The 20,507-nt window shown below is 37.3% G+C and overlaps 6 protein-coding genes and 2 long non-coding RNA genes across 17 annotated transcripts; 4 read left to right on the top strand and 4 right to left on the bottom strand.

The window, feature by feature from the left end:
* Nucleotides 1-760: 760 nt before the first annotated feature.
* On the top strand, nt 761-4,869 carry ERDL6 (Major facilitator superfamily protein). Its single transcript, NM_106178.4, has 17 exons — nt 761-1,483; nt 1,806-1,868; nt 1,959-2,048; nt 2,149-2,208; nt 2,295-2,360; nt 2,439-2,504; nt 2,597-2,672; nt 2,766-2,830; nt 2,960-3,052; nt 3,144-3,224; nt 3,322-3,406; nt 3,486-3,595; nt 3,698-3,757; nt 3,853-3,918; nt 3,997-4,056; nt 4,161-4,275; nt 4,371-4,869. The coding sequence occupies exons 1-17, from the start codon at nt 1,289-1,291 to the stop codon at nt 4,481-4,483; spliced, it is 1,464 nt and encodes a 487-aa protein (NP_177658.1). The 5' UTR covers nt 761-1,288; the 3' UTR covers nt 4,484-4,869.
* AT1G75210 (HAD-superfamily hydrolase, subfamily IG, 5'-nucleotidase) lies at nt 4,813-10,059 on the bottom strand. 3 transcript variants are annotated; one of them, NM_001334680.1, is made up of 17 exons: nt 9,626-10,058; nt 9,222-9,307; nt 8,578-8,897; nt 8,413-8,490; nt 8,125-8,345; nt 7,851-7,943; nt 7,646-7,729; nt 7,207-7,323; nt 6,926-7,031; nt 6,717-6,833; nt 6,502-6,559; nt 6,165-6,241; nt 5,846-5,916; nt 5,664-5,724; nt 5,523-5,582; nt 5,358-5,420; nt 4,813-5,266 (listed from the first exon to the last, which is right to left on the bottom strand). In NM_001334680.1, the coding sequence occupies exons 3-17, from the start codon at nt 8,866-8,868 to the stop codon at nt 5,144-5,146; spliced, it is 1,620 nt and encodes a 539-aa protein (NP_001320404.1). In that variant the 5' UTR covers nt 8,869-8,897; nt 9,222-9,307; nt 9,626-10,058; the 3' UTR covers nt 4,813-5,143. The 3 variants fall into 3 exon arrangements, with proteins under 3 accessions (NP_001320404.1, NP_177657.2, NP_001320403.1); NM_106177.4 differs by lacking the exon at nt 9,222-9,307; NM_001334679.1 differs by having other exon boundaries at nt 4,893-5,266; nt 9,222-10,059.
* A 50-nt stretch (nt 10,060-10,109) lies between these two features.
* AT1G75200 (flavodoxin family protein / radical SAM domain-containing protein) lies at nt 10,110-13,269 on the top strand. Its single transcript, NM_106176.6, has 8 exons — nt 10,110-11,146; nt 11,233-11,348; nt 11,448-11,623; nt 11,883-12,073; nt 12,156-12,242; nt 12,339-12,496; nt 12,589-12,799; nt 12,891-13,269. Exons 1-8 carry the CDS (start codon nt 10,298-10,300, stop codon nt 13,044-13,046), a joined length of 1,944 nt encoding a protein of 647 aa, NP_177656.2. The 5' UTR covers nt 10,110-10,297; the 3' UTR covers nt 13,047-13,269.
* A 253-nt stretch (nt 13,270-13,522) lies between these two features.
* AT1G75190 (uncharacterized protein) lies at nt 13,523-14,670 on the bottom strand. 2 transcript variants are annotated; one of them, NM_001084355.1, is made up of 2 exons: nt 14,091-14,513; nt 13,668-13,979 (listed from the first exon to the last, which is right to left on the bottom strand). In NM_001084355.1, exons 1-2 carry the CDS (start codon nt 14,295-14,297, stop codon nt 13,902-13,904), a joined length of 285 nt encoding a protein of 94 aa, NP_001077824.1. In that variant the 5' UTR covers nt 14,298-14,513; the 3' UTR covers nt 13,668-13,901. The 2 variants fall into 2 exon arrangements, with proteins under 2 accessions (NP_565104.1, NP_001077824.1); NM_106175.3 differs by having other exon boundaries at nt 13,523-14,670.
* A 38-nt stretch (nt 14,671-14,708) lies between these two features.
* AT1G09543 lies at nt 14,709-17,535 on the bottom strand. Of its 2 annotated transcripts, none has more exons than NR_139646.1 (1): nt 14,709-15,455. It is a non-coding gene; the product is annotated as an other RNA (long non-coding RNA). The 2 variants fall into 2 exon arrangements; NR_139645.1 differs by lacking the exon at nt 14,709-15,455 and adding an exon at nt 16,679-17,535.
* On the top strand, nt 15,094-18,059 carry AT1G75180 (Erythronate-4-phosphate dehydrogenase family protein; the record flags this gene model as incomplete). 4 transcript variants are annotated; one of them, NM_179558.3, is made up of 4 exons in its annotated part: nt 15,094-15,521; nt 15,887-16,700; nt 17,109-17,154; nt 17,515-18,054. In NM_179558.3, the coding sequence occupies exons 2-3, from the start codon at nt 15,984-15,986 to the stop codon at nt 17,121-17,123; spliced, it is 732 nt and encodes a 243-aa protein (NP_849889.3). In that variant the 5' UTR covers nt 15,094-15,521; nt 15,887-15,983. The 4 variants fall into 4 exon arrangements, with proteins under 4 accessions (NP_849889.3, NP_974146.1, NP_001321861.1 ...); NM_202417.2 differs by lacking the exon at nt 17,109-17,154 and having other exon boundaries at nt 17,515-18,059; NM_106174.3 differs by lacking the exons at nt 15,094-15,521; nt 17,109-17,154 and adding an exon at nt 15,565-15,748 and having other exon boundaries at nt 17,515-18,059.
* On the bottom strand, nt 18,008-20,229 carry AT1G75170 (Sec14p-like phosphatidylinositol transfer family protein). 3 transcript variants are annotated; one of them, NM_001036206.2, is made up of 7 exons: nt 20,074-20,096; nt 19,946-19,975; nt 19,422-19,549; nt 19,148-19,324; nt 18,967-19,065; nt 18,637-18,882; nt 18,008-18,508 (listed from the first exon to the last, which is right to left on the bottom strand). In NM_001036206.2, exons 3-7 carry the CDS (start codon nt 19,488-19,490, stop codon nt 18,209-18,211), a joined length of 891 nt encoding a protein of 296 aa, NP_001031283.1. In that variant the 5' UTR covers nt 19,491-19,549; nt 19,946-19,975; nt 20,074-20,096; the 3' UTR covers nt 18,008-18,208. The 3 variants fall into 3 exon arrangements, with proteins under 3 accessions (NP_001031283.1, NP_177653.1, NP_001031284.1); NM_106173.6 differs by having other exon boundaries at nt 19,946-20,229; NM_001036207.2 differs by having other exon boundaries at nt 18,967-19,058; nt 19,946-20,088.
* Nucleotides 19,527-19,969, top strand: AT1G09537. Its single transcript, NR_139644.1, has one exon. It is a non-coding gene; the product is annotated as an other RNA (long non-coding RNA).
* Nucleotides 20,230-20,507: the final 278 nt, after the last annotated feature.

Raw genomic sequence — 20,507 nt, 5'->3', positions numbered from 1 at the left:
AAAGAAAAAATGAGTGATGAATGGAGACAGTAAGATCAGATCACAAAGACGTGTTTGGTGTGATTTGATTTGATTATGTGTCTTTTTCTGTGTTGGCCTCCTCTTACATTTCTCTCGTTTTGCTCATGTATTCTCCGTGGGGTAGTTTGAGCAAATGTTTGACAAACTCCATAAACATTGCAATTTATATTTATTGCAATTGGTACGAAAATTATTGATGTATAATTGACTAGTGGATAGGAAAGTTATAAATATATGATATTGATGTAAAACAAACTTACAATATTTTAAAAATTCAGCATATTCAAAAAAAAGAGAGATATGTAAGCTTTTAAAAATCAATTGACACCACACCACACAGATCAATTTTCACACACGCAAAAATACCATTATAAACTATGATTTCAGTTATAATAGTTAAAATACAATTCAAACAAATAATTTTGGATTGATCTCTTTGTGATCATGCTATAGAATCACTTAAATGACCCAAACAACTTTATATAATGTATGTTGTTTGGATTCTATACATTACTATTTTTATTGCACTTCCATTCATCATTTTTTTTCTTCTTGATTTTCTGTCTTTGTATACTTTATTTCTCTTATCTGTTAACGTGTAAGTAAGATGTGGATGTCTTATCCAAGTGGACACATTTCCATAAAATCATAAAATTATGAGATATGTTTTATTAAATATTAGCCGGTTTTGGAAGACCTCATATTCCTATGAATTTACAGAAATATTACCAAAATAATTGCATATATTTTAATAAAATTTAGAATTTTAGGAAAAAACATGCCAAGTGGTAATAAAAGAGAAAAGAATCCAAAATAAAATAAATTATCCAATTATCCCAAAAAAAAAAAAAGAAGCAAAGCTATATTTCTATTTATTTTTGTCTAAATTTGGTTGATGCGACGACTGGAACTGTGATCTAAAAAAAAATGCCTGAAGCAGTCTAAATAATTCTTCTTCTCTCCAGCAATTAAACACTACATTACAGCCGTATAGACCCAAATCCTTTTTCGTTTTTTTTTTTTTAATAAGACGGCATTTCTCTCTCAATCCGTTCTTATCCAAGCAAAGCTCCGTCATCAAATTCATTAGATCTTCCAAATTGAGTTACAAAGTCCAAAGTCGGCTCTTTTTTGGCATTTTCCGGCTTAGAATAGGCATTTTACCTCCAGGGGGGCTAAATAGTGAAGCTTTTTTGTTTGTTCTTGAAGATATAAAGAAAGATTTGTAGATTAGGATTTGAGAAACTGTAGAAGATAGAATCAAAAGATGAGTTTCAGGGATGATAATGAGGAGGCTAGGAATGATTTGCGTCGGCCGTTTATTCACACCGGAAGCTGGTACCGGATGGGTTCGAGACAATCGAGTATGATGGGTTCCTCTCAAGTTATTCGAGACAGCTCTATCTCTGTTCTTGCATGTGTTTTGATCGTTGCTCTTGGCCCTATTCAATTCGGATTCACTGTAAGACAAATTCAAAATCTCAACTTTTTTTACATTTTTATTCCCTTTGTAGAAGAAAGGTGTGACTTTTGGTGGAAAAACTAGTGTGAGCTGGATTTGATGATCTTGGGTTTGGTTTGATTTGTCATTTTCAATGCAAGTCTGGTGATTTGAAAATCTCATATTTGGTGAACCGAGATGATTTTTTCAAGTTTGCTGACAGATTTAGAGGACTTTGAATTGGGAATTTCTGATTGTTTGCTTAAACCTTCCATGTTTGACTTTGATCACCATCTTTTAGTACTCTGTGTTTGGTCCTTAAACCCTCCATCCTTTTGTTCAGTGTGGTTATTCATCTCCAACTCAAGCTGCAATCACCAAGGATCTCGGTTTAACAGTATCTGAGGTAATGGACTGATCATTGTCTAGAGCTGTCTGGTTTTTATCATTGCTTGTTTAGCCGTGTTTGACTTTGATGTACCACTCCATGTTTTAGTACTCTGTGTTTGGTTCTCTTTCCAATGTGGGTGCTATGGTTGGTGCAATTGCCAGTGGTCAGATTGCAGAATACATTGGACGAAAAGGGGTATACTTTGTTATCTGATTCTTGATCGTTCTGTTTTAGATCCATTTTATAAAGTCCTCTTTCTTGCGTTCTAAACATCTTATTGTGTTTTCTTGGACAGTCTCTTATGATTGCTGCAATTCCCAATATCATTGGATGGCTTTGCATATCATTTGCAAAAGTGAGTTTTTGTCGTTCTCATACCATAAATTGGCGATTTGATTGTGTTGCTTGACTTTAACTCTTTACATCATTCTGGTTTTGTAGGATACTTCTTTTCTTTACATGGGAAGACTTTTAGAAGGCTTTGGCGTTGGGATCATCTCTTACACTGTAATACTGAACTTAACTAGCTATTTACTTATGGAATAACGGTTCAGTATATTAATGCAACTCGGTTCGTGATTTTAGGTACCTGTATATATCGCTGAGATAGCTCCACAAAATATGAGAGGAGGATTGGGTTCGGTTAACCAGGTTAGACATGTGTAGTGACTAATTCCTGTTTTGACTTTTGTGTACTGACTCGTAATGCTAAACAAGAAATGTTGTGTAACTTCTTGCTGTAGCTTTCTGTGACAATTGGAATAATGTTGGCGTATTTACTTGGCCTCTTTGTTCCATGGAGAATTCTTGCAGTTCTGGGTAAAATCTCATTACACGGCCTGAGACTATTTTGTGATTATGAATAATTGCTACGCTCTAATCACTTTCTCTGTTCTCTTCCTTTATCTTTAGGGATATTGCCGTGTACATTATTGATACCAGGTCTCTTTTTCATCCCCGAATCCCCTCGCTGGCTGGTAAGCCTTACAGTAGTTTGCTTATTCTTCTTGAGTTTAGTGCATATTTTGGTTACTCCACTCTTTTTTTTTTTTTTAATAACATCATTAATCATCTCTGATGGGATACTTGATTTCGTTAAAATGTAGGCAAAAATGGGTATGACAGATGAATTTGAAACTTCATTACAAGTTCTTCGAGGATTTGAGACTGATATTACCGTTGAAGTTAATGAAATCAAGGTAACACTACCACTTAAAATCTTTCCTTCCAAGAGTTACATGAAGACTGGTTTTCAAACGCTAATTTTTCATCTTTTCTGCAAATCTGCAGAGATCTGTGGCATCATCTACAAAGCGAAATACAGTTCGGTTTGTAGATCTCAAACGCAGGAGATACTATTTCCCACTTATGGTACAAATATTGAATATCTTTCCTTGGAATATACTTTGTCTATCATAAGAAACATTATCTTAAAACTTCTTTTTTGTCGTGTGTGTGTGTGTAACAGGTTGGTATAGGGTTGCTTGTACTTCAACAACTTGGTGGAATTAATGGTGTCCTATTCTATTCCAGTACAATATTTGAATCTGCAGGTAGGGTTTTTCTAACACCTGAAGCTTCTTGTTTCATATTATTACTTTAATTTTTCATTTTCCGTGTTTTCATGTTTAGGAGTTACATCGAGTAACGCAGCAACATTTGGGGTCGGGGCTATTCAGGTAGTAGCGACTGCAATATCCACTTGGTTGGTGGACAAAGCAGGTCGTCGGCTTCTGCTTACTGTGAGTATTAACTCATTACTTTCATATCTTTCCGACTTCCCTCTACAGAAAGATTTAAGACATATCCAAGATTAACTAATGCAAATGGAAAATATTTTCCAGATCTCTTCGGTTGGGATGACGATTAGCCTTGTAATTGTTGCAGCTGCTTTCTATCTTAAGGTACTTTTTAAAATCTTGAACTTCCATACACATCATTTCATCTTCTGCAACAAATCCAAGATTCGACTTTCTGAGTTTTACATCTCTTCTTTTAGGAATTTGTGTCTCCTGATTCAGACATGTACAGTTGGCTGAGCATATTGTCAGTAGTTGGAGTTGTGGTAAGTTAGTTATATAGCGGAACTTTCTAGAATGCAATGAATGATTATTTGTGCCTTAACTCTGTTGAATCGTTATAGGCAATGGTTGTCTTTTTCTCATTGGGAATGGGACCAATACCGTGGCTCATTATGTCTGAGGTAATGAGTTGGTTAGAAGTTAGAACTAAGTGTTGTAAGAACCGAAAAGCGAAAAACTTATTGAACTCTACCTTTGCTTGCTTTGTTTGTTGTTTGATAAACAGATCCTTCCTGTGAACATAAAGGGTTTAGCTGGAAGTATTGCAACTCTAGCCAATTGGTTCTTTTCTTGGTTGATCACCATGACAGCAAATTTGCTGTTAGCCTGGAGCAGTGGAGGTTCCTTTCTCTCTTTCTCTTCTTTTCTCTTTCTCTCATACCATTTGGGACAATAGAGCATTATCTTGATGGATTTTTGGGTTAATATTGGACAGGAACTTTCACTCTGTATGGATTGGTTTGTGCATTCACAGTGGTGTTCGTGACTCTATGGGTTCCTGAGACCAAAGGCAAAACTCTTGAAGAACTTCAATCCTTGTTCAGATGAACAAATTGAAACAACTTCATTCTTTGTCACCCTCTCTCTCCCTCTCTGTTTTGGCCAAGAACAAGAAGAAACAAGAGATTTTCCAGCTTTGTTAATTGGGCTGAGAACGTTACTAAGATTTGTTTGTTTGTTCGTTGTGTGTCAATAATCGCATTATCTTCTATCACATGTATATCAACATACTACATTCAAGTATTTGTAATTTTATTGAACTCTTTACATAGAGCAAAGGTTTTGCCAAGAGAGAGCATTATGAACATCGACATTGCCAGAAAAGCTCCCAAGGGTTTTAATATGATGATCAAGAAATTTAACTCAACAGCAAGAAAAAGCAAACCCACTGGTAAGAAGTTGCTAGCCCAGCAGTAACTGAGGTTACTAGGAAACAAAACTTGGGGGATAGTAGAGATTTGGTCCAAATATGATCAATCAATATGAAGTTTTGTAAACACTGAAATGCCTCTTTAAGGAATATCATCGACATTCAATACAAATTTCCAAAAGATAACATGTCACTAGAGTCGCAAGCTTGTACCAAGTGAAATTGAAATGCAAATAGGCAAGAGAAACTAAGAAATGTTTATAGACACTAAGAATAAGTACCAAACCAGACCATTACTGGATTTACTCTCTCACTGCTATAGAGGTCATTGGGCTGAATCACAGAGGAAGAAGGTGAAATTCATGGGACATGAAGTCTTCACTGGGTCTGTAATACTTGTCTGGTGAGTACAAGCGTAGGTTTGAGACTTGGCTTGTGTACAGGCATGCGAATCTTTCCACCTGATGATTCGAAGATAATGCAGTTTGGAAAAAGTTATTCCCCACAATCGCAAAACACCACATAAGAAAGCAAAATATAAACCGTATTTACCTGATGAGCAAATCGAGAACTCTGGTAGCCAGTTTTCATCAGTTGCCCCCAGACCTTGTGAAACTGCAGTTTCCACGGCCCACATAACATGAGAAGTCGTAACAGATTGAAACTGAAACTAGCTGTTACACCAATACACACTCAGATTAACGAGGCTAGATTTACCTTTTGGTGACATTCTCTTTGAGCTTGTTGATGACTCTGTCGTACTTTATCTCTTTTAGACTGTTGAATTTCACAAAAACTTGACTTAGAATCACTCATCCAACTGTTGAAGATCTAGGAATTATACTTGTTCTATCTTACCTCTAAGTCCTTGAGCGCTGATAACATTTCGTGCTTATTATTCTCGTTGATATCCTCAAACCTGATTGATAGAATTGGTTACGATATAAACAAGTTGTGTGTAAAATGGCTTTAACAATTAAGAATTCTACTCTATGCAACACAGCTTCTTCGGGCCAGGACCTAATTTAAAGAACACTCACTTTAGAGACCAATTCAAGTGATGAATTTTGTCTTCAACTGAATCACGCTCATTTCTCATCAAAATAAGATCCTGCAGACCAAAGAAAATACTGAATTGAAAAGGAAGAATAATGTATACAATTATAAATTATGATCATAAGCAGTTTTAGATCCAATTTCGTCAAGGACAATTCGAAGACTTGCCGCACAAATGCATGAAGGCCTTTCACAAAGGAATTGATTATTTAGTTTAATAAAAGATACTTCAACAAACTTGATTTTTTTCAACTTAATAGATCTCTGAGAATAATAACAGTTATATAGAGAGGATCCATTCACCTTACGCATATTCCTCAGTTCCCATAAAAGTTCAACCTCTTTTTCTAATTCTGGAACTACAAGCATAGTTCTCCAGCCTGAAGAAAGAAGAAGATCAAGATCCAAAGTAACTGGCGCAAACACAGGACACTTTGAACAGTTTCTTCATCAACATGCAAGTGCTACTAGCCTACTTACATACTAAGCTCCCCATTCACAAGTAATTAGGGATATAATATACCATATATTTCTTCTCAGAATCCATACATAGTTCAGTTAAACCCATGAAGATTTGTTTAAGTTACTTCACACAACAAAACATAAAAAAAGAGTCTATAACTGGAAATGAAAACCTTACCAAGTATTTTTTTGCTGCGCAAGATATCACCGTATATATGATCCCCAACATAAAGTACCTAACAAATACAATAGCTGAATAAGTGACGAATGATGCATAGTAAATCTGCAGTCAGTCACTATAGAGTTCTGAGGAATATCTGTCATTTCAAACTAATCTGATATATGTAATAGAGCAAGCAAAATTTTCTTTGTAAAATAGCTAGTGCTCTCTACCTGTGAACTTGACTCAATTGAGAGCAAACTGTGAAGATGCCCGACATTTCCACCTTGAAAAACTCGACAACCTTTATCTTTACTCTTCAGTAAGATTTTTGGTGAAGGATCTCCCACCTTGAACGGATACACAAGGATCATTTAAATAAGAAATAGCAATATAGCTTGTTGAAGACAGTGAATGGATGTCACAATTCATTAAACCAAACCTGAGCCATAGGTGTTCCATTGTCAGTATTAATAAGCATTCCAGACTGAGGTTCCACCTCAAAAAGGTTAGCACGGCTATCTTCATGGAAGAACCCAGGTTTTGCACTTAATGAAAAAATATCCAATTCAGAATTCAGATAACAAAAAAAAATCAAACGAGATAGGAATACTTTATACTTCCAACAAAATTCATAACCAATAATAAATAAATGATTGTCTAATCATTTGATCACAACGATTTTGTTTAGAGAGATTAAAGAGACTTAGTAGAGAAAAAGACCTGCCAGTGATCACAACATCAAAATACTGGAGCCAATCAAAGTTGCAAGTATGCGGACCATGTACTGTGCGCCCTCCGCAGAGAAAGTTCATTACAATATTTGTGTAGTCCCACAAACTGCAAGAATGTTACACGAAAACTTGTCTCTCAACAATATGAGAAAAATTGATTATATAAAAACAGAATAAATCAATAATGTTGAACATTTGTCTCCCAACAACAGGATATTCACAAATGCTTTTGTATCTTCCTTAGTTCCATATATCAGTAACAAGGGCGAGGGAACAGGTTACAATGGTTGAAGTTGCTTAAGTTATATTGTCGAGTATATAACTATTTTCAATTTTTTTTACCTATATCTATCTGCACAGCTACAAAAGAAATATCTGCTAACTTTGGGGGAACACTTTGAAGTTTTTAGAAATATCGTCAGCATTACCTATTGGTTACTAAGAATGTAGAACGTCCAGAATCTCTGATCATTTTAATAAGGGGTACTATCGTGGTATCCTCATTGATATACCTGAACATATGGCAAGTTAAGAAAAATCTTAAGCAAAATAGACATTTCCAATAGAGAGGCATGGCAGAGTTGTGCTTATCCAACTTACAAAAGACAGTGGTGAACATACCACCAGCCTTACCTATTAGGTTCTTTTGCCACCATCTGCTTTAAAGTTCCGTCACGGTGGCACAAATCAACAGCAGCACGAACATCTTTATACATCCGAGCATAACTAAAGCATATCATTGGAGGAAATCAATTTGTGAAAAGTACAAACAATAGAGTATTCAAGCTAAAAGAGTTTCAATCATAAGCAAAATTAAGAGAAAACATTCATGCCAGGTATAAGTTAATATAACTACAACCATTAGGAAACATAAACTGAAGTAGTAAAATGTGGGAAGCTGTCTTACTCAACGTCCTTGGGAACTTTTTCAGGGTTATTATCTTTAAAGTCAACAAGTTGAGCGAACAAATAGGCTTCGGCCAGTGAAAAGAGAGTATCTATGAGAGCGTAGTCGGGTTCATCAAAAGAATCTCGTACTAGGCTGCTCCCATAGATTTCAACTTTATCTTCCTTAGAGAGCTCCCTAAACCCATGGTAAGCTACTTTCACGTATTTATGGCGATCCATCTGCATAATCAAAAGTTGATTAGAAAGAGGCAACAATTATTATGAGAGTCAGAAACAAGGTAGTCACCTTTAAGATGTTTCCCCTCTTTTTGTCAAGCACCAAGCCTCTAACCATGTAATTCCAATCAAATGTCCACTCTAGCAGCTGATTTGTTTTTAACACACCAAGTAAAACGATCAGCAAAACTTTTCTGCCGTTTACAACCTTAAAACAAGAAAATAGTATACTAACCTCATTTGGATATCCCAAATCATATACCAATTTCCTGACAGTTCCGTCATAAGCAAGGGACTCGAAAGTTTCGGACTTGTATTGGGCAAGAGTGTAGTCCATATCAAAGCCTACGGCAATAATATTTTTCATATTCAGCGATCTATTGCAGAAAATTTGGTTGCTTATATCAATTTTCTTTCCTCCTTCCGGAGAGGACCATTCATGGGGAACGTCACATCCATCTCTGGAGCCCACAGTGTGAAACTGCAACACATTTTCACTGAGAGCACTCGGTTTCTGATCTTCCATCGAACTCTTAAAACACAGCTGGCTTGTCCCTGAGAGTTTATCAAATAAAGTAAACATCATTTTTTCTGTTCTTCAAATGATGATATAGCTTTTTTGAACACACAATACAATTAGCGTAGAGAATAGTACAAACTCTATCCAGCACAGATAATAAGAATATTTGAAAATAATCTAGGAAGAAACAACTGGTTAGTCAGAACCCACCTAGGCTAAAATTAGATACACAGAAGAAAACGAAGCTACCTGATGACACGTTCTCTACGAGTGGATAAGTGATTTGGAAATTAGTCAACACGAGTCATACAACCATTAAAGCTTTGGTGATCAAGCATGATTCCACTAACATATCTTACCTCGATCAAAAGGATCAAAGCGTGCACCACGTTAAGTCCTGATCCTAAAGTATCTTCCAAGGTATGCTCCAGGCAAAACCTAGAAACTGCAACTTCCACGATTAAAGATACCTACTAATTACCACATCCTCCTTCCCGATCTACGATTCTTCACTAACAACAAACTCTGATTTCCAGAAAACTAAGCTACTATCAAAATTAGCTAACACGAAAATCCATCGGAAGATAGAAATCAGTCATAGCGAAGTCACTGAATATGCGATTAACACCATTAGTCTACTACGAAAACAAGAGAGAGCACAGCGAACACGAAAACGGTCTACAACAAGAAATCAAGCACGATGAAGAAGAAACCTAGCTGAAACAAGCAAAACGATGTAGTAGGAGGAAGAGGGAAGACGAACCAGTAGTGTGGAGAAATTCTCTTCGAGGAGCTGGATATTTTCCAGGAAAATGATGGAAACGGGAACGAGGAGAGAAAGTAGAGAAGCAGAGAGAAAGAGGAAGCGAGAGTTGGCGTTTAGAGAGACGCATGGTGGTGGTTAAACTATTAAATAGGCATTGAGGAGTATACGAATCGAATTCTGAAGAAAGGAGAATAAAATTGGGATTTACAACTGTAATACAACTACTTGGGAATGCCGTCGAAAAAGTAGGATTCCTACTGATAAACCACTCAGACATTTACCGGAAATTCGCCGGCGAATATTCCCTCCGTTTCAATTGCATTTACTTTTTTTTTTTTCTCCTTTCTCTCGGCGGAACTAGGGAGGGAAACGAGGCGTTGCTGAAGAAGAAGAGATCCCAAAAGAAGTAGTGCCACGTGACACATTAAATCAGAATAAAGACGAGTACACAAAAAGATTGCGTGGTTGTGGCTGTTAATGGCTTTTTAAACCCAATGGGCTTTTAACCTAAACTAAATGGGTCGAAAATAAAGCCCAGTTCTAAAACCTCACACTTTATTGCTCTCTTCCCGTCTTCTTCCCCATTTCTCTCCATCTCTCACAGTTCATAGTTTCGCGTAAACACTACGCGCCGCCGTAAGCTTGACTATCTAGTTCAAGTCTTCCGTCATGTCTACGACTTCCTCCGTGCGTGTTCGACTAGCTTTCGTTGCGTTACTCTCAGCGACGACTTTTTACTGTATCCATAAATATCGTCGCTTGAAACATCTGAAAAACCTCTCGTTAAACCCTAGCTCTACATTGAAAGCCAGCAGAGGAAAGATCTTCTTCATCTCCCAAACTGGTACAGCTAAAGCCTTAGCTCAACGGCTTCACGAGCTATGCGCATCTAACGACATAGCATTTGATATCGTCGATCCACATAGCTACGAACCTGAAGATCTACCTAAAGAAACCCTAGTTTTATTCATCGCGTCGACTTGGGATGGCGGGAAGCCGCCTAAGAACGGAGAGTTTCTTGTGAACTGGCTTGGTGAGAGCGCTGAAGATTTCCGAGTCGGCTCGCTTCTTCTCTCCGATTGCAAATTCGCTGTTTTCGGTGTCGGGAGCCGTGCGTATGGTGAATCGTATAATGCTGTGGCGAAGGAATTGTCGAGTAGGATGATAGGACTGGGTGGACTCGAGATGATTCCGGTGGGAGAAGGCGATGTTGATGATGGAGAATTAGATAGAGCATTTCAAGACTGGTGTGATGGAGTTATTAGGGTTCTGAAAGGAGGATCTGCTCAAGAAACAAATGGGGTTTCGCAGCAGATTGGTGCTGTTGAGGATGATCTGGAGTACTACGATTCAACAGATGAGGAAGATGAAGACAATGATGCAGACGGAGGTATTGTTGATCTTGAAGATATTGCTGGAAAAGCTCCTTCAAAGAGAAATGGTGTAGTTAAAGTGACTAAAGTTGATGGAAAGAAGGAAATGGTGACCCCTGTGATTAGAGCAAGCTTAACGAAGCAGGTATTGGGTTCTGTTACTTGAGCTTTGAAGCAGTGTTTTCATTTTCTCGTCTTTACTTGAATGAGCATGACTTTTATCTCTTGCAGGGCTATAAAATTATCGGGTCGCATAGTGGGGTTAAGATATGTAGATGGACAAAGTCACAACTTAGAGGCAGGGGAGGTTGCTACAAGCACTCCTTTTATGGCATTGAGAGTCACAGGTTTGATTGAAAGTTCTGATTTTGTTTCCTCTAGTCTTATGTTGGTAGGTCGTGATTCTTATGTTAAGGTATTCGGTATTTGATTTTCGAATAAACTAGGTGCATGGAGACAACACCTAGTTTGGCTTGTGCAAACAAATGTGTGTTTTGTTGGAGGCATCACACAAATCCTGTGGGAAAGAGCTGGCAGTGGAAGATGGATGAGCCTTCAGTGATTGTGAAAGGCGCTCTTGATCTTCATAAAAATATGATTAAGCAAATGAAAGGAGTTCCAGGTTAGTTTATATCTTTCTCCTTATTTTAACTTGCAGATGATGAAAGCTCAGAACTCACGCAGGTCTCTTATAGTTTATGAATGTCTTTGCATGAGTTGTAGCCTGGAACCTATTTAAAAATCTCATAGTTTATGAAACTGAACTTGATTGATGCCTTTTGGAAGTCAAATATGCTCTGGGTGTTTTGTTTATATGATTGATTTGTTTCCACCATTTTAATGTCAGATGCTGACTTGTATTGGCTGGCTATATTCTTCAGGTGTAACTCCAGAGAAATTACAAGAAGGTCTTAACCCAAGACATTGTGCGTTATCACTTGTTGGTGAGCCGATTATGTATCCGGAGATCAATGCCCTTGTAGATGAGCTACATGGAAGGCGTATTTCTACGTTTTTGGTTACAAATGCACAATTCCCCGAAAAGATTTTGATGATGAAGCCTATCACCCAGGTATGTGGTGTCTGTTTTGTAGCTTTAAAAGTTCACTAAACGGAACCAAATTTGCCTAATTCATTTTCTTTGATATCTACAGTTGTACGTAAGTGTAGATGCTGCCACCAAAGAGAGCTTGAAGGCCATTGATAGACCTCTCTTTGCTGACTTTTGGGAACGGTTCATTGTGAGTATTTTAAATAACCTCCTCCTCTATGTAATGGGAATTTGAAATGAAATGTGAATTAAGACCCATAATAATCTCGGACCATTTGGTTCCCAGGACTCCTTGAAAGCTCTCCAAGAGAAGCAGCAGCGAACCGTCTACCGTTTAACACTTGTCAAAGGATGGAACACAGAGGAGCTAGATGCTTATTTCAACCTATTCAGCATTGGGAAACCTGATTTTATCGAGATCAAAGGCGTCACATACTGCGGATCGTAAGTGTGCTCTACTTGTTATTCTCTCTCTCTCCACTCTTGTTACACATATCATTACTGATATTAATCTTCTGGAAACAAAACAAAAACAGCTCTGCAACGTCAAAGTTGACAATGGAGAATGTACCGTGGCACACAGATGTTAAAGCATTCTCAGAAGCTCTGTCTCTGAAGAGCAATGGGGAGTACGAGGTTGCTTGCGAGCACGCCCACTCTTGCTGTGTTCTTCTAGGGAGAACGGAAAAGTTCAAAGTGGATGGAAAGTGGTTCACTTGGATTGACTATGAAAAGTTCCACGATCTGGTTAGTTAACCCAAACACAAAATATGATCGTCTCAAAATAAAAATTCATGCTAACTTTAAGTTAACGAAACTTTTGAATGAATTCGCGTAGGTTGCTTCTGGAGAACCGTTCACGAGCACAGACTATATGGCTCAAACACCATCGTGGGCGGTTTATGGAGCGCAGGAAGGTGGGTTTGATCCAGGGCAGTTGCGTTACAAGAAGGAAAGGAATCATCCTCCTAAACCACAGGCGGTTTTAGCTTAAGAAAGGAGTAGGCTAAAGCTTTTTTGTTTTTCATTGTCGTCTTCATATCCTAAACCACAGGCGATTTTAGCTTAAGACAGGACCAAGCTAAAGCTATTTTGTTAGCCTTTAAAGCTTCTTCTTCTTGGTCTAAAGCTTTTTTGTTTTTTGTTGTCATCTAACAGTGTTAACTTGTGGAAAGATGTTAAAGTTTCGAAATCATATCAAAACTTTAGACAGTTTCAATCCTTTGATAGGTTTCGATGTTTTGGGAATGTTTTTGAAGATGAGTTCGCACGTGAAGGCCTTGCAGGGCCAACAATGTCTTGTATTAAAATAGTATATCAACGTGGACTCGTCGAGTCTCTTTCTCTCACTGCTCCAAGATTAATTAGTTGTACAACTTTAATCGACAATTACAGCTATTTGGTTAAAAGATTTTAATAATAGACAGGTTTCTTCTTTCACCAGCAATATCCATTAGTTTCTTAACTTATCCGTTCCACCATGTGCGATGGTACCTTTTATCATTTATCGTATAAAAATTCGAAAGGGACGTAACCATCCATCAACTACGCAACCAATAAATTAAACAACCTACTACAACTAAAACAATAACCCTAAACAGCTTTCTCATGAAACAATTCATTTAATTTAGTCTTCACCATCATATATGTTTTAAAGTTATTTTGATGCACCAAAATAACACTAAGATCAACAAGATTTGTTTCTTGTTTTGAACTAACAAATCCAAAAATCAATTGTTTTTTTTTCTTCCCATGAGAGTTTCAATTAATTTATAATCCAACAATAGTTAAATCCAAAAACACACACAAAAACAAAAACTCCATTAATTAATGATACGGTAATTAAAGTTTACCAGCTCTTCACCGGCGTGCTTTTCCTCCTCGACCGTCTAGACGACGGCGGTGGAACCACTACCTTGACCGTCATCTCCGGCTTCTCCTCCTCCTCTAACTCTTCATGTTTCATCTTTTGCTCCTTTTCCATACTACCACTACTGCTCCTAACTTTCTTCTTCAGCTTCTCTCTGTTAATAACCACCTCAGCTTCTTCGTCTTCTTCTTCTTCGTCCTCGTACTCTTCGTAATCCTCGTCTTCCTCAGATTCTTCCTTCTTGAAATCTTCTGGGTTCTCAAGATTCTTCCTTGGCCTTCCTCTTCGTCTCCTTGTAGCCTGAGACTCCGTCGGAGATGAAGCTTCTGCTACTGACGACGTTTCCTTTGCTTTCTGAAACCTTCTCTTCCCCATCAGTTTACTTTATTCAACAGAATAATATTTTTCTTGAACAGCTTGTCTGATTTTTAATATCTTCAAGAGCAATAAAATTTTCTTTTATGTTTTACAGACAGAAACAAAAACAACAGTCTTTAAAAACCAAAAGCCGCCCATTTCTTTGGTGTTTAGATAAAATATCAGAAGAAAAAGTAGATTTTATTTTTGTCCGTTGGTTATCTCTTCTCTATTATCCACCAATATAATACAAGTATGACATATATATCCTTGGAGTTAGGGTTCATATACAGTCTACGTTCTAGACATTATAGAAGAAGTATATCTTTAAATCTAGTATGCAAGACTATTGCCACCACGGCACCACCTAACCACGACCCGGTTGGTAGCTACAATCTGTGTGTGAGGTTTGAGGTCTTGACATAAACTTCATTTCACAACAAACCCATAATGATGACATTCATATAAGATGAATTTATATAATTCGATACTAATTGAAAACCGACCTATATCGATCATGTGAGGTTCGAACCGTGACATTCTCTATACTGTTGAACAATGAATAGTTGAATTTTGAATACAATGAATAAGATCACAATGTGAGAGTGAGATCAATTAACAGAAAAACGGCACGATGTTCACTAATCCTTAAGAAATGGAGTAAATTTAAAAGCCCAATAAAGGCCCAATACTTACTGTTTAGAAAAACCAACAACAAAATGAGCGTCGTTTTAGATGAACACAACCGACGCGGTGTGTCTCGTAAACAGCGAATGGTTTTGTTTTGTTGGTAAAGGGATAAGATCACGTGATCAGAAAGTCAGAAGAGCCCATCTTCTTCTTCCTCTTGGTTCTTGCCTCTCTCTTCTCGTTGGATATCATAAAAAGACAATTCTATCGAGTTCCCATCACTATTCCCGATTTCTGATTTATTTTTCCCTTTCACTGTAGATCCTTTTTTCCGACTCACACACTTTCGATATTTTCTTTTGTTTTCTTCAAAAAAGACATATTTTTTTTGCTGGGACTATCAATTGGGGTCCGTCGCCACGCCACGCGCCGAGCTCGCAATATATCGAAAGCAACGATCTAGGAAGGATCTTAAAAATCCTACTTGGCCACAAATTTTTGCTATTTTTATTATTTTCCGTGTTTAATTTCTGATTCAGACAGGAAGATTAATATTAAGCACTAGTTGTGCAAATTCACAATTTTTTTTTGTGGATGGAAACAAATTTCTGGGTGAGCTTCCCTTTCCTTTTTTTTGCTTTCTTTCTCTCCTTTCTTCTCTCCGGATTTTTCTAGGTTTTCAATTTTTGTTTTACCTTCAAAGGTTGTTCCTTTGTGATATAAAAATATAGTTTTCACCTTCTTTCAATCTCTGCGGTTTCTAAATAGAACATTGGAGAGATTTGTTTCTGCATCTGTAAATTTTGATTTCTTTGACCATCTCTCTGTTTTTGTGGCAAGTGAGTAAAGTTTCAATCTTGACCTTTCTTTCTTTCTTTCATTAGTTATGATTTTTGCTTCTTTTATTGCCTTAAATTTCCCCATTTTGGGAATGAATGTTTCTCACGTTATTCTCATTGATTCCAATTTTTCTGCAGCACACGTATTCCAATCCAAATCGACAATATACGCGTCTCTGATGGATATGTTTTGGATTCAGTGAGAAACAGAGATTGATTTTGGTTTTCTTTAATCATGGTGGAGCCTTATGAGACACGTAACAACGGTGAAGCATCCCAGATGATCAGATATCAGAGTTATAACCATCACAATTCCAGACTACCATCTTCATTATCATCGCCATTGCTTGATTTGAGAGTGTTCTATGTCAGAATCAGTAATTTCAAGGTGGATCATTCGACACCTGAGGTTCTCACCATTACTCATATTCCTTTGGATCCAGATTCACTTCTGGAGATTAATGGTGTTAGAATGAGCATGTACTCTGAAGGAGTTTCTTCTCAGCTTAGGCGTGATCGTGTTGATAAGAAATCTGAAGTTGCTACTTTTATCAGCACGGATAATATCAGGTTATCTGGTAGTGTGAAGTTTGAGGTTTATGATAAAGATGAGCTGGTTTTGTCTGGAACGCTTGAGATGTCTGGTAGTAATGGTTTCACTGGTGAATCTAAGCATAGCGTGAAGCGGTGGAACATGAATTGTGAAGCTGAGATCACTGCAGAGTCTGGTTTCTTGAAGGAGAAACATATTGGTGGTTCGGAGTTATCTTCTCCATTGCCAACTATTGAAGTCTATGTCACTGGCTGCTTTTCTGGAACTCCTATCATCCTAACGAAGACTCTACAGCTTGGTTTCAGAAAGAAGCACGGTAGAGTGACTGCATTAGATTCGATTCCCGAGTATGAAACTGATGAGCCTCATAAAGGAAACTCATCTGAGCTTGATTATCAGGTAACTTTTAATTGCTTGGTACTTCATTTTTTCAAGATTATTATAATGCTTCCGAATAGTTTTATATTGATTGAATGCTTTGAATGCTTTTCCTAAGATATGAGTCTTCATGGTCACTATTGGCTGTATGAGCATTAAGTTTTTCATGGTTTTGAGATTTCATAGTTTGAGTCTTTGAGACATGTTTCTTGGTAGTTGGTACTCTAAGGAAGATAATTCCTTTAGATATTGAAGTGGACCAACTTCGTTATAAATGATCATGTGAGGTATGGGGCCAGCCACATTTTACAAGTCAATAGATAGCTCTCGCCCTCTCTCTCTCTATCTCTCACTCACACTCTCTCTCTCCCATTTGCCTCTTGTCTTGTGATCTTAATATCTGAATTCTTATCCTTTTGCCTGCTACAGTCAGTTCTAAGGTGACTTATTGGTTGGAATATCGTGGTTTTCACATGTAATGCTACAGTATATTATCTTTAATTTATGCATAGACTGATTTGGGAAACGTTGCCCTGTTTAAGAGTCAATGTTAAGAATAGCTTATGCTTGAAGTTTTAATTGGAGGCTCTTGCAGTTGACAGTGTCAATACCTATTGGAGATAGATCTTCATACTCACCGTAGATTATTTAACTATAGTGCAATGTCTATATCTTCGACCATTAGCCTCTATTCTACATTTGAAAGAGTTTATAAGATTGGAACAAAAAGACCATTAGCGTAATTGCATGACGATTGTATTCTTTCTCTGACTATCGCTATGAATGTCTCTTAATTATTTTTCTTTGTTAAGTATGGGAGTTAATTTCTGTGCAGGTTACTGAATATGGAAGTTATAAACAAGAATATGAAGGAGAACACAGCGACATGTACTGGAATAGAGAGTACGCAGATGGTGAAGATGGTGAGATGTCGTGGTTCAACGCTGGTGTGAGGGTTGGTGTGGGAATTGGTCTTGGTGTCTGTGTAGGTCTTGGCATTGGGGTTGGCCTTCTGGTGCGTACCTATCAATCGACCACCAGAAACTTCAGAAGGAGGATTATCTAGTTTCATTCAAATTGCCTCAAGCTTCATCTACTCTCTCCCTCTAACTCCAATCCGTTGCACATCACTTTTGACTGCAGAACTCTAAGCTATATAGTCTAAGCTAATACTGCTGTGTAGTATAATTTTTGTTTTATGTACTTTTTAATCTCTTTGTGCCTTCAAATTTTGAAAGAAATCATTTTCCCTTCTTCTTGTGTTTGGTGAGATTCAGATTGAAAGAAACAAAGCTTGTTGCTGGTAATGCGAATCTTGTTTTCTGCTTCCTGTAAATAAAATGCTTATGAGTGTAAAGAGTTTTTGGATTCGCTTACAAGCCTTGCAAGAGTTACTAATACACACAAACCCTCTTTATTTTAATCAAATGCTATGTCTAAATCATACAACCTCTCTACTTAGCATCAAGAGCTAAGGTTAGTCCATTTCAAAAGGGTTGGTTTTAATAATACATTGCCTTCAGAACCAGTCAAGGGTGGTTTTGGATTGGCTCAGGGGCAATCTCAGCTCCAGAAAACCCGTTGCTCGCGTGCAGCTGGTTATTGTTACTGTGACCCAATCCCCAAAAGTTAGCAGTTTTAACATCGTCTTGGTTCATTTGCTTGGAGAACTCTTCATAGTTATACTGCAACAAAGCTTTCCCTCCAAATTCGGTTGGGAGATTTTCCTCGTCGAAAAATGTGCTCATAAGCTCCACGCTTTCCGAGTTCTTTGGGTAAACAAACTTCACCTTGACGAATGTCTTTGCATCAATGAAGTACTTCACAATCTGTGGAACAACACATAATTAAAGAAAAAATGAAAATGCCATCATGTTCCTGCACATACAGACGAACAAAACACAAACAAAGTTGTCTTGTTGTCTAACTATGAGATAGAAGTATTGTTTTGTCTAACCTTCCAGAACGCCTCAAAGAGTCTTGGAGGATTATAGAGGAAAGCTACAGCTAGTCTCTCAGGGTAGTGATTTTGCAGAATATTAATAGTTTCTCTGGCAGATTTAATAGGCACACTAGTGCTCATTGACCAACCCGTGAAGTCAATAAGCCAAGACATCTGTTCTTGATCCTCTGGCAGATTCAGAATAGCATTCTCAATGAGATACACCAGATGTTTCATCTGGTTCTCCAACGATTTTGTGTTCTACAAAAGTTGTCAATGAAAATGGAAGTTTCAGCTTGTGACCTGAAGTTAACTCATTAACTAAGAAAAATGATGAATAGAAACCTGCAAGCCGGGTCTCAGTATAAGAACCGTTCTTCCATGCCTGTCATGGAATCCAGCTTTGTAAACCTTACCAGTCTCACCTTCACCTGAAACTTCATTCTAATAGAAACCAAGAATTATAAGTTTTGGTTGGATAGGAATTCTCTAAGATTTAGTAGCATGATGCAGTTATGATACATACCCATCGGATTTCCTCGGGTTTAAAACTCGATCTCCATTTGAGCGTCTCCTCGAGCATCTTCTTGGCTTTGCCTACATTCCAATTCCTAGCTTCCAGATATCTCTTCAGACATGCATCTGAACAATACAGTGAATTCCTTCCAGAAAGCTGACCTATGAGAGTCTTAAGCTCTTTCATCTATAATCATAAAAATCAGAAGGCATTATAGCTTCTACGAATCAACTAGGTAATTAAGTGAAATGAAAATCATCAACAAGGCCTTGAAATATTTGACCTTTGCCTCTCTGAGAGCTGCCTCTTTCTGCTCTTGTTCGGTTTGAGAAGAATTCTTCCAGCGAAACATTTTTGAAAATTGCACTTTGGGTCCAATGTATCAAAATCTCTTTACTCTGTGAAAATTAACTACAATGAACAAAAGCCATGTTAATAATTAGCCTAATACTAACAACGGCCGTTAAATCCAAAGCCAAGGTTCATGTGATGCGTGTGACAGGACATCACAGACCAAACATGACTCAACCACCTACTGCTTCATTCAACTGCTTACACAAAACCTCAGAAATTCAAAATCTAGTAAATTTTCAATTCCCAAACATATCGATCAACAAGATTTGCAAAGTTGTTCAAGATCTACTCAAATTTTGGAACACTAGACAAAGGAATTTCCTATAAACTCACTACAAACCCAGAAAGATTCATAATCTACCTACTTTTCTAGTCGTCAGATGTAAAATAAAAATCAAGAGTATGAAATCAAATGAAAGACCCAAACTTTAAAAAGAAGAACGAGGGTAGTACCGAAACAGAGAACGAGGAATAAAGAGAGAACTTTGCAGTGATGAGACAAGTCGGAGAAGAGTCAGCTGAAGAAAAGTTGAAACTGATTTCATGAAAAGAGTTGCGAGAAGAAAAGTAAAGACATTCACCTAACGCTTGCAGTTCAGACAAGTGGACAACAACAGAGACAGCGATTAAAATTATATTTTAAGGTAACTGAACGGTACGGCACGCCACGTGAGATTCACGTATACTTGATTCTGCATACTCCACGTGTCAATTGCCTTAGAGGCCATAGAATTTTGAAAGCAAGGCCCAAGGAATCAAAAATACATGTTTATTTCGAAATCTATCCAAGTCCAATTCACACATAAATATTGGTATGGCCACAATTATATGATTATTTAGAGCACCACTATTGGTGTATTTAGATGTATCTTTGGCTAATATCTAAAAAATAAATTTTGAAAAATAAATCAAAACAGATTAAAAACTAAGATTTGCTTCTTAGCTAAGAAGTTTTTATGAATGAAAAAAATACTAGATTCTTAAGTAAAACTAAAATTTTGAAAAAATTTTAAAA

This window comes from Arabidopsis thaliana (assembly GCF_000001735.4).
Source record: "Arabidopsis thaliana chromosome 1 sequence".
NCBI classification, from domain to species: domain Eukaryota; kingdom Viridiplantae; phylum Streptophyta; class Magnoliopsida; order Brassicales; family Brassicaceae; genus Arabidopsis; species Arabidopsis thaliana.
Note: the sequence above shows the minus strand (reverse complement) of the source record. Positions and strands in the feature narration are given on the sequence as shown.